Source organism: Cupressus sempervirens, chromosome 10, assembly GCF_028749045.1.
Source record: "Cupressus sempervirens isolate cs-2001-9-10 chromosome 10, ASM2874904v1, whole genome shotgun sequence".
In the NCBI taxonomy this organism is placed as follows: domain Eukaryota; kingdom Viridiplantae; phylum Streptophyta; class Pinopsida; order Cupressales; family Cupressaceae; genus Cupressus; species Cupressus sempervirens.
In genome coordinates this window covers 265,679,599-265,698,899 of record NC_143127.1, presented here as the reverse complement: position 1 = coordinate 265,698,899, position 19,301 = coordinate 265,679,599, and the positions used below count along the sequence as shown (strand labels likewise).

Sequence of the window (19,301 nt, the reverse complement as noted above, 5' to 3'; positions counted from 1 at the left end):
TTATGTTATTATGAAATCTTCCTTTCAGAAGGGGACATCATAATTAGGGTTTTAACAGGGGGAATAATAATTACTCTCTTTTTAAAATATTGTTTCTTTGTCTATAAAGGATCAATAAGCAAAGTGATGTTCGATCTGGAATGATGATTGGTTCCAAAGCTATTTAACTACCAACATGTTCTGATAAAAATGTTTATGTTATTATTTATATTAAGTTCACTTATACATGTACATTCAGAATTTGGATGAGATGCACAGCAGTCCTGGTTTGCACGAAGCTGCTGGTCCTGGACTTGCGGAAGAGTGCGCAACTCTTGTAAGCTCGCTTGCCTTTTAGGATGTTGAACATTTGGTTTTGTTTTAAAGTCTGCATGGCTTGTTCACTTATCATTTCCCATTTGTCAAGTCTGAAGTGGTGTTCTGTTCCAATATAAATAATAACTTTTATGCTGCTTTCAGGGAGGTTGTCGTACTGGTCTTGCCAAAGTCACAAATGCATATGACCTTCCAGCGAGGTAATACTGTAGTCTAAATTATGGGTTTTTACTTCGTATGTTAATCAGTTTCTTGTGTGATAGCATTGTGTTGGTGATTCTTCAATTTTACATATTATGCTTCCACGTGGCATGATTGGTCACTTTATAGGAGAGTGATACACACAGTTGGTCCAAAATATGCTGTAAAATATCATACTGCAGCAGAAAATGCATTAAGTCATTGCTACAGATCTTGCCTTGAGCTTTTGATTGAGCATGGACTTCAAAGGTAAGTGGTTTTTAATATTTTAAATGTTTAGCTCATACCATTTCCTTAATTTAAAACATCTTTTCACAACATGCTAATGAAATACTAACATTTATTTCAAGTGCAGTATTGCAATGGGCTGCATTTATACTGAAGCTAAGAATTATCCACGAGAGCCAGCTGCACATGTAGCTATAAGTAAGTCGTCTAGATTCTCATGTTTGAGCAATATGCTGTAGTAGAGCTGTACTTAATATTATTGGATGAATTTGCACTTGCTTGTTAGGAACTGTCCGACGATTTCTAGAGAAACACAAGGACAGAATCACTGCTGTTGTTTTCTGTACTACAACAGCATCTGATACAGAAATATACAAAAGGTAATATTGACATTGAATTATTTTTCTTTTTCTTCAATAATTTCATTAGTTACTGTAGTTGCTTTCTTTCTGTCTCATTTAGAGTATGTTATGGACACACAAAAATCTTAAGTTTGATAAGGAAAAGCTTTGATTACAGGCATGCTAGGAAAAACTGCTTGAATCATGGTCAGCTGAATGGTGAACACCATGACTAATGTTACTGTAATCATGTTGTAATGCCCCGCCAAGGGATCCAAAGAATTAACCTAGAATTTCACTAAGTTTAGAAACAAATTTTTTTTTTTTCTATAGAAGTAAACATCACATATAACTTATGCACATTAACGGAAGCAATAGCAATGTCCATCTGAAAGTAAACATAACATAAATAACAGATTACATTCTTAAAGATCCCTTAACGTTGAATTACATACATGAATCCATCTAGTACATCATCCACATGAAATAATAATGATACATCCAATGATTACACATAATAAACTAAGTGCACGGTTCCTCCCAACTATCAATAGCATCATTAGACCATCGTGGATCCTAGCCATCCCTCCGTGCGTAACATTCCAAATCACCGAAGAGATCATCGGTATTACATAGTAGGAATGTCACTCCTAATAAATACAACATCATATGTAGAAGTAATCTAACATGCAAATAAAAGCATAAGATAGCATCATCTAACATATGCTAATCATCAATGAAAAATGATACATATCCACCATCATGAAGGACGCATCAACCACGATGTCTCAATGAATCTCAAAATGATAAGAGTGGAAAATACACTACCATCCGACCGCGTGGTACCAAAGTGGTCCACTCCCACCGTGCTGAGGAGATAATCTCAAATCCCAAACAGGCTATCAAAATCACATAGCACATATCTCTATAAGTCCAGGAATCCTAAAAGTATATTAACTCAAAGGTTCCAATCACAAAACTGACATCTAATCCCAGAGGCACACAATGACATGTAGGAACCTACGATGCAAGCGGGAAAGTGTCATCGCATTTATCACATACAAGTTACCTTGGCAGTTAGCTAAACTCCACGAGTCCATACTGATTTCATGCGGCCACTTCCCATCACTACATGCAAATATCTTACCCTAATGCTCATGGACTCATAAATCTCAAAATCACAAAAGATAATCCATAGTAAAATCATCAAATATGCATAAAAGCATCAAATCTCCATGAGCAAACATCCATAGAAAATCATGAACACAACAACTCTCTATTGGCAACTGAAGTATCACTGATAATCAAATATCCAATGGTTCTCAATAACCAAAATATATATCTCAATCATACTGATCGAAGACTCCAAAAATGGTTGAGTCAAACATGTCACAACATGACATCATCAAAATAAATCCACATTACAGTCCCATCATGGCGACTAGAAAATAATCAAGGATAACTGATCGATGACCAAAATAATGGTTAGGTCAAGAGTCTCACACACAAGAATCTCAACTATAACAATCAATAATCACATCCAATACATAGAGCATTCCATCACAAAACATGGTTGGGTTTATAAAGATCGAGATTAAAACATCATCATGACATCACAATCACATAACCCCCAAGCCTCTGTTAGACGTCCTATACTGGTCAACACTAGTCAACCCAAAACTCAAAACAATAGCATAAAGAATACACAATGTAAACACATGTTTTGGTTTTGCTAAATTTTCAAATTTGAATTTGAAAGTCTCAATTTACGTTTTCCCAAATTATATTAAGTGGAGAAATTTCACGTTTTTCCTAACCCATGTATTTGTTTGATAGATAAAAGTTTCTCCCCAAAACTATTAGACTCAATTTTCTAATTGATCTAATAATATTTTGTTTATATAACATTGTTTGAAAATTGACACTCTCAATGAATCAAAACTTCGATTATATATTCTAATAACTAATCTTAATTAAATTAATTATTAATATCTCTTCATAATTGACAAGCTCAATACCAATATTTTAAATCATTAAAAGAGTGATCCATTAATTTAGAACTTTATAATATTCATTTATAATTAATTATATATACATAGCGTCTACCTTCTGTTTAAGAACAGCCTAAAGTGCATTAGATAGAACAAGAGCATAGACCCAGATCTAGAAGTCCTCGGAAGGAACGTCAGAGGTCCATTGTGTCCACTCAGATGAAGGATCTTTCAAGATCCAAGGTTAAGCCTTTTAATAGGCAAGGTTCTGGTTATGTGGCCGAACAGTGGCTTATCTCTCTCGACAGGATTTTTGCCATGCAGGAGTTCGACAGCAATGTTAAGGCAAGGTTTGCAATCACTAATCTAGAGAATTTTGGGGCCACTTGGTGGACGATAGAGGAGAAGAAGTTGGGAATCAATATGAGCAGTCTTACATGGGAATTATTCCTAGAGAGTTTTCGTAAACGATTCCTACCAGAGGAATGGAAACAACAAAGGGCTGATGAATTTCATAATCTCAGACAATACACTTTGTCAGTGACCGAGTATGAGCGTAAGTTTTATGAGCTTATGTCTTGTGAATATCTGCTTCCTTAATACGAAGCTGGTGGTATCCTGACTTAAGGTCAATCTTGGAGAATACTGTAGCTCCCTTGATCTGATCAAATAAGTCATCAATCCTAGGCAAAGGATACCTGTTCTTAATAGTCACCTTATTCAACTGTCTATAGTCGATACATAGGCGCAAGGAACCATCTTTCTTCTTCACAAGGAGCACTGGAGCTCCCCATGGTGATACACTAGGTCGAATGCTCCCTTTGGCCAGAAGTTCCTCTAGCTGAAGACGTAGCTCACCCAATTCTTGAGTAGTCATGTGATAAGGAGCTTTAGAGATAGGCTCCACTCCAAGAATCAGATCAATACTAAAGTCAATGTCCCTCTTCGAAGGCATGCCTGGAATCTCACTTGGAAATACATCCGCGTACTCCTGCAAAATCGGGTGATCCAAAGTCTTCCTCATGGGATCTTCTTCATCAAGATCGTTTACCATAACAACAAATATCTGACATCCCTTACGGAAACTTCGCTTCAACTGCATAGCAGAAATCATCCGCAGAGATATAGGCCTCGGTATCCCAACTATCTACACATCATTCCCTTGGTCATCTTGGCACATAATAATCTTCTTCCTACAATCTATACTGGCTCTATGAGATCCAAGTCAGTCCATGCCTAAAACCACATCATAGGAACCAAGGGGTATGACTCGAAGATCCATTGCCGTATCGAAGCTTTCTAAACTAAGCCCACACTTATGAACTACAAAATCTGTGGAAACCTGAATGCCTGAGGCTAGTTCCACTTGCCAACTACGATCTTGCTTCACCGCATCCAGCTTACACTTAGAAACTATAGATGGTGAAATAAATGAATCTGTAGCTCCTGAATCGAACTAAGTTTAGTAGCATTTTTTTTTTTTTTTCCATAGAAGTAAACATCACATATGTCTTATGCACATTAACGGAAGCAATAGCAATGACCATAAATAACAGATTACATTCTTTAAGATCCCTTAACGTTGAATTACATACATGAATCCATCTAGTACATCATCCACATGAAATAATAATGATACATCCAATATACAAATGTCCTTTCTGAATTACATTCTAGAATGCACAATCATCCACTATACATGTCACAGGGTATGATAGGCACAAAGAATATACATATGTAGAATAAGGTACATCATCCTATTCTAATCCATGATACATCAAAGTAGAGATAATCACATGATACACATGATACATCATCATAGAAGACATATACATCCATCATAAAGATCAAACAAAATAAACTAAGTGCACGGTTCCTCCCAACCACCAATAGCATCATTAGACCATCGTGGATCCTAGCCATCCCTTCGTGCGTAACATTCCAAATCACCGAAGAGATCATCGGTATTACATAGTAGGAATGTCACTCCTAATAAATACAACATCATATGTAGAAGTAATCTAACATGCAAATAAAAGCATAAGATAACATCATCTAACATATGCTAACCATCAATGAAAAGGATACATATCCACCATCATGAAGGACGCATCAACCACGATGTCTCAATGAATCTCAAAATGATAAGAGTGGAAAATACACTACCACCCAACCGCGTGGTACTTAAGTGGTCCACTCCCACTGTGCTGAGGAGATAATCTCAAGTCCCAAACAGGCTATCAAAATCACATAGCACAAATCTCCATAAGTCCAGGAATCCTAAAAGTATACTAACTCAAAGGTTCCAAACACAAAATCTGACATCTAATCCCAGAGGCAGACAATGACATGTAGGAACCTACTATGCAAGTGGGAAAGTGTCATCGCATTTATCACGTACAAGTTACTCTGGCAGTTAGCTAAACTCCACGGGTCCATACTGATTTCATGCGGCCACTAGTATCCTCTCATACTGACGAGGCATACTACGGAATGCAAGGTCGCAACCATGCGTCTCACTACTCCCATCCTAGCCTGTACAAGCACTCAAGGCATGGGTGAGAACAAAACACTTATCTTTTTAGGTTCATTCAGTTAGTATTAGGTGTGAATGTTATCACTTATTAATCCAACTTACAATGAGTTACCCTGGCAGCCTCTTAGGGCCCCGGCCCCCATTGCAAGCCACTTCCCGTCACTACATGCATATATCCTACCCTAATGCTCATGGACTCATAAATCTCAAAATCACAAAAGATAATCCATAATAAAATCATCAAATATGCATAAAAGCATCAAATCTCCATGAGCAAACATCCATAGAAAATCATGAACACAACAGCTCTCTATTGGCAACTGAAGTATCACTGATAATCAAATATCCAATGGTTCTCAATAACCAAAATATATATCTCAATCATACTGATCGAAGACTCAAAAAATGGTCGAGTCAAACATGTCACAACATGACATCATCAAAATAAATCCACATTACAGTCCCATCATGGCGATTAGAAAATAATCAAGGATAACTGATCGATGACCAAAATAATGGTTAAGTCAAGTGTCTCATACATAAGAACCTCAACTATAACAATCAGTAATCACAACCAATACATAGAGCATTCCATCACAAACCATGGTTGGGTTTATAAAGATCGAGATTAAAACATCATCATGACATCACAATCACATAACCCCCAAGCCTTTGGTAGACGTTCTATACTGGTCAACACTAGTCAACCCAAAACCCAAAACAATAGCATAAAGAATACACAATGTAAACACATGTTTTGGTTTTATTAAGTTTTCAAATTTGAATTTAAAAGTCTCAGTTTACGTTTTTCCAAATTATATTAAGTGGAGAAATTTCACGTTTTTCCTAACCCATGTATTTGTTTGATAGATAAAAGTTTCTCCCCAAAACTATTAGACTCAGTTTTCTAATTGATCTAATAATATAACATTGTTTGAAAATTGACACTCTCAATGAATCAAAACTTCAATTATATATTCTAATAACTAATCTTAATTAAACTAAGTTTAATTAAATTAATTATTAATATCTCTTCATAATTGACAAGCTCAATACCAATATTTTAAATCATTAAAAGAGTGATTCATTAATTTAGAACTTTATAATATTCATTTATAATTAATTATATATATATATATATATATAACAACATTTAATAATTAATGATATTGCAACAAAATCGAGATTCATATCCAAATCTCATATGAAATAACGTTGCAAATAAAACTTTATATAATTTAAAACCAAACTCAAATCGCAATGCGATTTTAAAATCGCGCGGCCCAATATATCCGCACCGCAGGTACACTGCGGTCTCACAGGCCTGCGGTGTGTGGGGTATATAATATCCGCCCAACATCATATATATTGTTTTTTAAACGCGATTTTCAATAATGTTTTTTATAAAAACGTTCCCATGTGATATGAAATACTATTAACATGAAACTCTATCGCGATTTGACATTCGATTATTATATAAATAAATATATATATGTATATAATGCCAAATGTTATATATATATATATATGGCATGCCTTCGAAGAGGGACATTGACTTTAGTATTGATCTGATTTCTAGAGCGGAGCCTATCTCTAAAGCTCCTTATCGCATGACTACTCAGGAATTAGGTGAGCTACGTCTTCAGCTAGAGGAACTTCTGGCCAAAGGGAGCATTCGACCTAGTGTATCACCATGGGGAGCTCTAGTGCTCTTTGTGAAGGAGAAAGACAGTTCCTTGCGCCTTTGTATCGACTATAGACAGTTGAATAAGGTGACTATTAAGAACAGGTATCCTTTGCCTAGGATTGATGAATTATTTGATCAGATCAAGGGAGCTACAATATTCTCCAAGATTGACCTTCAGTCAAGATACCACCAGCTTTGTATTAAGGAAGCAGATATTCACAAGACTGCTTTTCGAACTCGTTATGACTTGAGATTATCTCCTCAGCACGGTGGGAGTGGACCACTTTGGTACCACGCAGTTGGGTGGTAGTGTATTTTCCACTCTTATCATTTTGAGATTCATTGAGACATCGTGGTTGATGCGTCCTTCATGATGGTGGATATGTATCCTTTTTCATTGATGATTAGCATATGTTAGATGATGCTATCTTATGCTTTTATTTGCATGTTAGATTACTTCTACATATGATGTTGTATTTATTAGGAATGACATTCCTACTATGTAATACCGATGATCTCTTCGATGATTTGGAATGTTACGCACGAAGGGATGGCTAGGATCCACGATGGTCTAATGATGCTATTGACGGTTGGGAGGAACCGTGCACTTAGTTTATTATGTGTAATCATTGGATGTATCATTATTATTTCATGTGGATGATGTACTAGATGGATTCATGTATGTAATTCAACGTTAAGGGATCTTAAAGAATGTAATCTGTTATTTATGTTATGTTTACTTTTAGATGGACATTGCTATTGCTTCCGTTAATGTGCATAAGTTATATGTGATGTTTACTTCTATGGAAAAAAAAAAAAATTGTTTCTAAACTTATTGAAATTCTAGGTTAATTCTTTGGATCCCTTGGCGGGGCATTACACATGTAGTTATTTGCAATTGTCTGCTTATGATTCGCCTCATCTAGATGTTTACCCATCCATTTGCATTTTTAACTTGAAATCACATTATATAAGAAACCTAAGGCCTATGCTCACCAATATTTTACAGAAGTTGACTGGATAATCTAGTGGGTTGATTAGCATCTTGAAGTCATCATTAATAGCCTCAAAAGTAATTACTGTTATAATACTGACCTGTAAGAAATAGATTTAGTTGGAGGCATCTAGCATTATTTTATCATGTTACTAGGCTCAGTGATGGCGCATAATAGTTACTGAGATCATCATTTTCATTAGAATTGATCACAGAATAGCAAGTCAAGTTAATATGTGCTTGATGAATGCCTTCATTATAATTGCAAGGTAGATTGTGGAAGGTGGAGTATATTTAACTTGAACCTTTAAGATAATAGAGAGATATCATCAAACTGATTGGTTCAGAAGTATACTAGCAATTACTTGCTGTTAAGCTTGTAGCTTCTGTCGGATTGATTTTATCATGAGATACCTTCTTGATGGTAAATCATCAAGATAAATATCTTATATCAATACATATCATATATGTAATATAATATATATTATATAATAATATATCATATATTATATAATAATATATCATATATTATTATATAATAATAATATAATAATATATTACATATATGGTTAACATGTTAATATTACATATATGCTTAAGATGAGTTACATATATGGCTATTTATATTACTTTTATATTAATATGTCAACTAGTGATGTTTAATTGTAGAGACATGTCTCTTCATGTCTCCTCTCATATTTATGAGTTCTCAAATCTGCATTTGGAAGATCATCAATAACAATGTTCATGATTCTACATTTGCAGAAACGATCCCAGAATTCAACACTTGCAAGCTAAGATTGTTTCCTGAAACACCACCTCTTCATATGGCGTTGTGTGTATGTATTATGATACATATTTTTACTTATTTTTTCTGTGCCGAGTGACACCAAATCTGCTGGTGCTCAAAGTTGTAGATTCCCAATTCCCTAAAGCTAGGTTGTATTGAGTGCCAGGGGTGTCAAACTCAAGGTAAACAACCCCAAACTTATAATTAGGCTGGGAGAACAATGGATCGATTTGCTAAGGTGGTTTATGTTTTATTCAGCTTTAGACTTTGCTAGTCGAAATGGGGTATTCCCTGAGGTGCCATATTAAAAGAATGACAATAGGGAATGGGAATGAATTTTGAAACAAACCGTACCCATTGCTTACAATGCTGCTGTTTGTTTCTTACCAAGTTTTTACAGGCTGTTTTGAATATAGAAGGGTTTTGTATCTTCAAGAAGTAGATGAACAATGATTTAAAGAATTTGGCAATGTTGATATAACAACATATACCTATGATAAAAGTATAATTGATTTTTATTGTTTTGAATGTGTTAGCGAGACAGGACAGTGAGCTCATAGAAGGGTATAGTTATCAAATAGCAGCAGTAGAACCTGAAGTATTATAAACCATTGGAGAATACTGATTTAAACCCACTTTATGTTTACCTTAATGCAAGTAATAACAGGACCATAGCTCTCAATTCCACATATAACCTAGGCTTTATAGATGCAAACAAGCAACTAGATAAATTGTGGAACATTCAATTGAACATTTTTTAGTTATCCATGAACACACCTATACATTTCTTGTGTTATTTTGATAAGATGACTTACAAAAAAATTTCATGGAATTTTACGACTTTCTAGTTGACAAACTAGTCAAAATGAACAGTCAAATGAGCAATTATGACCAAGAAGATCAATGAGATCATTAACAATACATGCATTGTCCATTGAGTCATTTAAAAGATGTTAATCTTGCGCATTAAAATATTACTTTAAGAATACAAAATGATATTATAACTTTTTTAGGAGAAAACCTATAAAATTGCTATTAGATTATTTTTAATATTTTTAGTATCTCGATTTATTTAGCTAAGTTAATAGTCCTTTAGGCTTCTTTTTAGTTGCTCTTTCAGTTTTTTAGTTCGCTCTTTCAGTTCTATTTATTAGCATCTGCAAACTCTATTTAAGAATTTATTGTTAATGCAATATACATTCCGTTTTCTTTGTTTATTCAGTTTTTACAATTTCATGGTATCAAAGTGGTTGAGCTTTTTGGGCTAATTTTTCCGAAGGATATTTTTGAAATTAATTTTTTTAGATATTTAGAAAAGCAGAGCATAGTCATGATGGGCTCAGTGAAATCCAATACATATGCCACACGATCCCACCAACTGACGTCCAAGATCAAAGCCTTGACCTTTTGGACTTTTTTTTAATTTGAGGCCTCCACATGCCCCACTGAGTAGAGATGACCGTTTGGCTGAATGCGTCTTGCACCTTGAGGAGCCGTCTCATAACAATTGTATGAGATCCTAAACGGGTCTCAGCAACCTAAGCAAGTTAACATGTCAATTGACAACAAAATTATAAATTAACTAAATTACAAATCTATGAAATTTAGTAATTTCAAAATATTAATCTACCTTCAGCAACTCCAATTTGGAGTATATTCTAAAAATGGATTATGACATGTGGTGGTTTGTCACAAACATTTGCATCTCTTCCCCCTCTTGGTATATATTCTTCATACAATCTATTTGAGTGCGAATCTGTTGCATGATCAAGTTAAAGGAGTGTACGATGGATGGGGTCCAAAAAAGTATGGTCAATACTGACTCTCAACCAAAGCACCCACACCCTTGCAATTTTTGGCATTGTTTGTGACCACCTGTACCACATTCTCACCACCCACCATCTCGATGGACTTGATGAGAATTCTAGAAGTGAATTGGGAATCCTTCGTTGCCCCCTTACAATCAATTGCCTTCAAAAACATTGCCCCTTTGGGGGACACTGCAATCACATTAATTAGTGGCTGGTTTTTTGCATCCTTCCAACCATCCGACACAATAGTTACACCCGAAGTTTTCCAAGATTTTTTGATTGGTTCAAGGTCTTTCTCTATGTGTGTCCTCTCTCGTTGCAATAGAGTTGTACGCCCTTTTTCATACCGTGGGCTTGTGTAATCAGCTAGTGCTTCTTTGACTGCTGCCACCATTTTCTTCCATTATGGTGATCTAACCAAGTTGAAAGGAAGCCCATTCACATAGAGGCAACATGCAATAGCTTCATTAACATAGTATCTTGTGGTGTAGTGCAAGCCTAGAGAATCTCGAAAAGAGATGTCCAAACCCCTAGCAAATAACCATACAACGGAAACATAACAACATATAACAATAATGCAAGATCTGATACCAATTCACAACTCTTTATTCATAAAAATAACTGATTACATGCAATATGCTTGGTGGTAAGGCCTTCCAGGTTAGGACCAAATACAAACAACAATTTCAATATCAGTTCTGTAAGTTTCCACAAGATCCAACTTACAATCCCCATCGCAACTAGTCTAGAACCACAACTGGATAAGAACACCAAGAAGAATCCACACATGTACCCTTAGGTCCACTAAGCAATCCTCTAGTACTTAAGCCGCAGCTACTAGCTCTTCAAAGTTCGCATCTGCTCTTCATCCTCTTCTCCAATCTGGATGATAATGCCTCAAGACTCCACAAAACCCCCCTACTTATACCCAACCAAACCACAAGTCGGCCCAATTCATTACACATTAAATTAAATCCCTCACATTAAATATATGTTGAGCCACAAGTCAACTACAACACAAATTAAATACCCAAAGTCGGCTCACAGAGAACTTGGCACCAACAGGAACCAAGACCAAGTTGAACATCAAAAAGACCAAGCTGAGCATCAGTAAATTCCAAGCATTGCCCAGCTCCTAGAGCATGCCGAGCACCATAGTGTATGCCGAGCTCCCAGTGCATGTCAAGCACCACAGTGTATGTCTGTAATGGCCCTCCTCAAATCTGCCCTCAAAAAATGCTGATGAAAGTTCAAGGAATTTCATCAAACAATTCACATGCAAGGGACGTATGACTGATATAGTTTTTCAGCTGGCTTTAAATGACTTTTTTTCAATTTGCATCAATGAGAATCTTGTGCTAGAAGACTCCAAATGGACTACACAATGGCCTAACATGAGTGTGCTACTAGTTTTTGACAATATTCAGTGCATGTATATGGTCTAAGCATGAGAAATGAACACCTACAGCCAACTGGCATTTTAACAAACAGTTGGTGTGCAAACTAACTGGCTGATAAATAATGATATTGAATTGCTTAAATGACACCAGCAACTATTATCTTCTTAATTTGCAATGAAATTTCTAATACAATGCTCATGAAATATGGCCAAGACTTTTGGCATTTACATGGATTACAAAATGATAATGCTGGTATAATGCACACTTACAGCTGAAACTTATAACACCTTAAAAAAAACAATACTAATAAAGGAACCTGGTTGTAGATGGCTGTAATAATTTTCTTCAATGCTGCCCCTTCTGTTTTGCTTTTCCGATTTGCTTTTTCGAACTGCTTTTTCACCAGCTTTTTCGGTTCCGCTTTTTCGGGCTGCTTTTCCGTATCTGCTTTTTTCAAACTGCTACCCTGTTGAATCTCAAGACCATATCTTTCAATGGCGTTAAGATTTTCAGCTTGAAGGGATTTCGTCCTTCAAACTATTGAGACATGATCTCCAAAAAATTTTCCAATTTCTTTGATTTTCCCAAGCATGAATAAATGAGAGCTATTCTCTTTCTTTTAATCCCTTCCTCACTTGCTCCACGCTTCCGTCTTGCCAATGTGGGATAATACATGACTTTTAATATTACTTCTTTTTTTCTTTTTACAAAGTCCATGTATGTACTCAAAAGGGGGACTCTTGATTTTTATAAAGTGACTTTATGAAACATTATAATATTTAATTTAAATAGTCACTTTATCGTTGTAACTTCAAACATTAAAATAATATACCAAATAAACTTGAAATCTCACATATAATAGCTCATTAGAAAGAGCCCAACAAAATGCTTCTCATCCTGTCACTGAAAATTGAAGGCACTGCATCCCCCTATTGGCTTACTAAAAATAGTAAGTCTTTCTGACAACCCAACAAACGAACTCCATTTGGCCTGTAATTAAATTTGACTAGGCCAAACAACCTCAGGATCCCTTTTGAAGTCCTGGTTAGCCCTCGGGACCATACAAGAATGGGCTAATGACAACATACCTCCAAACTGGCTAAGTGGGGGACATTACAATGTCGAACTCCAAGTATCCTCCGAGTTCCCTTCAATGAGCGAGCAAACTCGGGCAACACTACTAACGAGATCCCTGTGCAAACCAAGCTCCTAGTATTTGTCAAGTGCCCTAAGCTTTCTGAACGTCTTCATTAACCGAGTCACTTGGTTAACACAACAACTAAACCAACTCAGTATCAACCAAGTCAGACTTCATTCTTCGACCTAGTTCCCAAACTCCAAAGCCAAACCACACCATCTTGCAGCATTGCAAGCCAACTAGGGATGCTCTTGCATCATCTTGACTCCATTTTAAATGTGATGTGCAATGAGCTTTTTTTGTGGGTTGAAATTCCCACTTCTTCCTAATCCTTTCCTAGTACAGGTACTTGCAAGAATGGGTGTTGGGAGGACGCAATTAGTTCAATGGGTGCACGCATCTTGCTCTTCGAGGATGGAGGTTGATAGTTTCTTTTTTTAATCTTTTGACCAATGCATCAACGACATCTTATTCTCTTACAAATGAAATTATTTCTGCATTAGTCATCCTAGTACCATTCTTGTCTTTGCACATTCAAAATCCTTTGCTAGTGTGGCCCATAAAATGAAGCTTCACCCAGGAATATGAGCTATTGAAAGGTTCTCCTTCGTTACTTTCACAATAATTGCACTTTCAATAGTATGAGCCACCTTTTGAAACCTGTGATACCCTTGTATGTCTACACAAAGGAGATCCTATATCAATTCTGAAATTATCAGTCCCTTGCCATCCTTGCCTCGCTATCGAACTTTGACTACCATTGGCGACCATTCTTGCATAATAAAATCTAGTTTTTTGTAACCTATAATAAGAAAATAAATAAATTTTAATTAGGAAAACAACTATGAACATCAAGCATACAAGTGCAAAAAAGTGAAAAAAACTACTAAAATAGATACCTAAACTTGCTTCTTTATTTCTTAAAAAAAATGGAAACAATACTTGAAAATTTTCTTCTAGAACTTGAAACAATTAATAAAAAACTCAGAAAAATTCATTAATATATTCAAGAATGGGATCAAACACTTACCTTAAATGCTTAAAAATCCTTTGAAAAAGCTATCTCTCGCTCACCAATTGATCCTTTTTGAAAATGCTCAACTTGCCTTCACAATGCAAAATGGAGACCAAATGAGAAGTAACTATAAGCAAAGTTACAAAATGACTTGTGAATGCTTCAACATTCACCTTCAGGGTTGTTTTAGGGTTTTCTTGCAAAAAGAAAAGGACTTAAAAATACACTTTAAAAGCACATGCAAATTAAAAAGCTTAAGCTTGACAAATTTTTCTAGTGTTTGGCCTCTGGGTGCAACCAAAAGCCCTATGGATGGCTTTGGGGAAGCATATTGGCTTCCAAACGTATCCAGGAGCTTATGGATGGCTTCTAGGAAGCATCCATAGGGTGGCCTTTGGTCGAACCAAGAATTCGAATGCACTACCTTCCACATCCATCAATGACTAGGACAAATTGGTATTTGAAGTTTTGATTGATTTTTCACCTCAAGAATCATGTTTGGTTTTGGCCAATTTTTCTCCTAAAAAATTATTTCTAATTTTTGTAATATGCAAAGTTCACGTGGGATGTTATTTCATGATTTTTACTACTTCCTCAAAAAAATTGATGCTTTGTACTATTCAAATCATAGTATTTTGCATTCCATTTTGGTGCATCCTTCTTATATACAATAGTTTGGAGGGTTCTGCAGTTGTTTTCAGTGTATCTTTAATTCCAAGGAAGAACAATTTAGTTATCCATTATTGGGTTGGATGTTTTTGTGATGATTATTGTTCAACGACTTTGTCGATTCTTGAAGGGTTAGTGGAAAAGATCTATGATAGGCTCTACTTACACTAGCAAATCATTCTATAGAGGGGACCTTCTCCGCTTTTTTCTAGCTGCACTTGGTAATTGATAGTTTGTAGATCCCATGAGGATCTTACTAGCTGCAAAATGTTCTAAAGTATTTGTAACTGCAAGAAATGTAATGTCTTCTATAGGGTAGTTGATAGAATGATCATTAGGGGAGGGTGATTTAGGCTAAATATATTTTGATATATTTAGCTAGAATGTTCATTTAGGCTTTCTTTTAGTTTTCTCTTTCAGTTTTGTTTATAGATGTCGTCTTACTAAGACAACCTTGCTTTTTAGACTATGCCATTATCCATGTCTGTAAACTCTATTTGAGTGTTCATTGTTAGTGAAATATTCCTTTTATTTTCTTTGTTCATTCAATTTTTAACAATTTCAGTTGCAATGTAAAAATTTTCTAAATCCCTTACTGTAAGGAAACCTAAATGATGTTTAGTTTTTTTCTTTTGTCTCAGCTCTGCAATGTTTTTCCTTCCATACTTGTTTTCTTGTTTGAAAAAAATCATATATATTTTGAACAACATCAAATAATCTTGGGGAAGAACCATGGTTGTCTGCAATTGCATAGGCCGCCTATGTTTGCTTGTGTGATCTCCTCATGGCCATGCACCTGAAACCATACCCTTTACATCATAACCAATGTGCCTTTGTACATAATTCATGTCTACAAAGGGTCCAATAGTTCAAAGTTATATTTGAGATCCCTCACCTATCTCGTGGTGCATCTCGAGACTATTAGTGGTATTTTGGGTAATGCACAAAGGTGGGTGGATATATTTGGTGGTTTGTGAAATATGATGGAGACATGAAAATCATGACTTAGGTATGCAAGACAACTTAAAACTCAAACTTTGTGAGAGGTAGACAGTCTAGAATATGTTCAAGGACCATTGAGAATTGAGAACTTAATATGATAACATTAATGGTAATATTGTCGTTGTCCTTGGGATGGACAATGGCTTCTTAGGTAGGAACACCTGCTTGGAATAGGTGCATTCAAATATGGTTATTGATGGCATCCTGGGAAGGTTTGGTGAATGATGGATGCTAACATAGTGTAATGTTGGACAACATTTAAGGATGGAAAGTATGGGATTTCATAATAGGATTGGAGGTGAGAATTGGATATTGAGATGAAATTTTGGAAATCCATTGAAACTTTGCAAATAGACGAAACTGATTGAGTCAAGGATGCAATAAAACGTGCTGCAAAAGGATGCTGAACTGAAGGTAGGAACATTCCAAAGTCGAAAAGGAACTCCACATGATTGGTAAAAAGAAGTGGGAAATACATTGAATAACCTTGAGGTTATTTGAGACAAAATTGATGATTAGAGGTGGAGTTCAAGAAGGGACATTGGAATTGAAGTTCAAAAGTGCAAATTAATTTGACACAGAGGCAAGTAAAAGGGATGGGGGAAATAATAGGGTAATTTTAGGTCTGGAGGAAGAAGTTAGAATATAATTGCAAGTCTACAATGTACATGAAGTTTGATTGGATGTTGGGAATGATAGAATGCTGGAAAGAAAAGCAAAAGAGTTTTGGGTGAAATACACACATAGATTAAAAAAAGAAAAGGAGAAAGAGAATGGGAGAACACGGGCTACAAAAATGGATGAGAATTTTTGATTGAGAAAACTTTCAGATGTTGGTTGAAATCTTGCAAACTAATGTAATGAAGGAAACTAATTGAGGAAGGGATAATTTGCTTGCCATAACCTTTATGCCAAATTGGCAATTAGGAGGAAATTCAAACAATTGGAAGTGTTTGAAAATTCATCGAAATCTGCAAATGTACAAAAATTGAGGAAAATATCAAAACCTTCCTTGGGTCTTTTTAAATTTATTTTTACTACTTTCAGTATTTGATAGGATTATGGGTAATGAAGAGGATCAAAGTTTAGGCGAATTCAGTAAAGGGTAATCTATTTGAAGAGTTCTTAGATTTGTTATCTACAATGGGCATAATAAGGCCAAGTGCACAAAGGGGGATGTGGTCTAAGCAATTTTATTTTGCGTGTTGAGTTGCAACATTAACTCTAGTTGGGGTTTTGTGCTTGTTATGGGTCCATGGAGAATCCACCTATCTCTAGAAGTACATTTAAATAAGATAAGGATGGACTAGGGCAATCATATATAGCTGTGATCTATATGGGTCACAATTGCACAAGGACAACACACACATCGAAAATATAGACAAAACAGAAAATAAACTGGAGAAAAACGAAATATACATAGGCCCACAAAGATAAGATAAATTTATTAATGTCCATCGAAAGACCACCAAATGGTTTATAGGACTGAAAGCGTACAATAATGAAACAATAGGCTATAAGAGCACCAAACGGTGTTTGAGAAGAGCAAACAGGAAATAAAAGAAACAAAGGGGCTAACAAGTAGGCAAGGACTAAGGGTCCTTCCTTGGCCCAAAGAAGTCCAACACTGAAGGATAAGGTTTGGGGGAAGTGCGGGCCCTAGACCGTCATAAGAGCTGCTGAAGCGGTATTGCTGATGAGTAAGTCCATTGCGAGGCCTCACGGATCTAGAGTGACTGGTGGTGGTGGTATAGAGCGGCCGGTCCACCCCCTGTCCAGAGACAAGGGAGAGAAGAAATTAGTGATCAGCTGAACCGGGGCTGCTCTTTGGGGAATTAAATTATCACGAGAAGTATTGCTTCAGATGCTGACATTGGACTGGCAGCTCCATCAACTCCATTTGTCAACAAATTGATAAGGAGCAACTCATTATGCTTCAAAAATTTCTATGTTTGGCCTTTTCTTTAGTGTTTGTATTCAGCGTGAAGTCAATCTCCCCTTCTATTTTCTTCAAAATCTACCAACTTATGCACTCGTGGAAATGACATCCTTTTCTTCTCCCTGAATTTGTTAACACCAGTAACTGAAGACTGATTGGCATCTTGGTGTTGCTTCTAAAAACTAATTCAAAGTGTTTCCTAACAATAGCCTTTTTGTATTCTATCTTGTTTGCATAAACAACAATTTAAGCTTAACACACTACAGTTTTAGCAACTGTTTTAATAGGCATATCGGACTCAATGATTATTCTGTTTAATTGGAAGTCAATCCTCGTTTTAGACATATTGTTTCAATTAGGTTATTGCCTCCATCCATTTGGTGAAATGTTTGATGCGACAAGAATCTTGCTTGGTCTTTCAACAATCAACCCAACAAAGTCTGTACCCCATTGTTGAGATGGAGCTTTGTAATTCACCCAATTCAGGACTTAAGAATCAATAAAAGATTTAATAATTTTTAATTAAATACTGAAAATTATTAACATAGGCTTTGATCATTATTTGAAAAAAAAGGAAAAAAAGAAACATTCTAATGTCACTCTATACATAATTGCCTCTCTAAAAGATCATTAATTCTAAGTTGTCAGTCAATAATAATTATTGACTCAGAGTATCTATTTAAATAATCAACAATATATGTGGCAATGATTCAGTATACAAGGATGGTGGAGATCACCTTGCAAAGAGTTGACGTAGAATGAAAATATTTATATGTTCAGACACTGCTGTAATAAGAGTAAGGCATGATAGGTCAGTGATATATATTAGTGCGATACCTTAACAATAACAATCGAAGAATATAGATTGAAGCAAAATGTCATGTAAGGTTGGAAGTGTTTATAGTTTGGAAAACATCACTAAATTAGTAATTAGTTAGCAATGGATGACAGCATTGCTAATTGTCAATTTATGAAGAACTGATTTATAAATAGCACAATCAATACCAACATAGAGCATCATAGATGACAACAATCATGTGAACATATCACTAACGTAATAAAAAATGATTAAATCAAATTATCGATGAGAGTTTATTATTTACCAATTGAAGTATGAAAAGGTATGAAACATGGAGATAATAAACCCAACTGGATTATATATGCAGTGATTAGTAATTTCATGAAACAATGCGCTTAAGCATAAGAAAGATAAGTGCTTATGGAGAGTCATACGACATGACTCA

The 19,301-nt window shown here is 35.5% G+C and overlaps 1 protein-coding gene across 6 annotated transcripts in view; it reads left to right on the top strand.

Moving 5' to 3' along the window:
• The window catches only part of LOC149533654 (appr-1-p processing enzyme family protein), a 158,236-nt gene that overhangs the window by 42,219 nt on the left and 96,716 nt on the right, over positions 1-19,301 (top strand). For 4 of the 6 annotated variants that reach the window (XR_016357942.1, XR_016357943.1, XM_089806955.1 and 1 more), the window contains exons 2-6: positions 239-316; positions 460-515; positions 646-765; positions 872-942; positions 1,031-1,124. Coding sequence is in view for 3 of the 6 variants with exons in the window: in XM_089806955.1 (XP_089663081.1) it covers positions 239-316; positions 460-515; positions 646-765; positions 872-942; positions 1,031-1,124 (419 nt within the window). In the remaining 3 variants the exon portion in view is untranslated. The remainder of the gene's footprint in view (positions 1-238; positions 317-459; positions 516-645; positions 766-871; positions 943-1,030; positions 1,125-19,301) is intronic. The other 2 variants (XR_016357944.1, XM_089806957.1) reach the window with 1 other exon arrangement.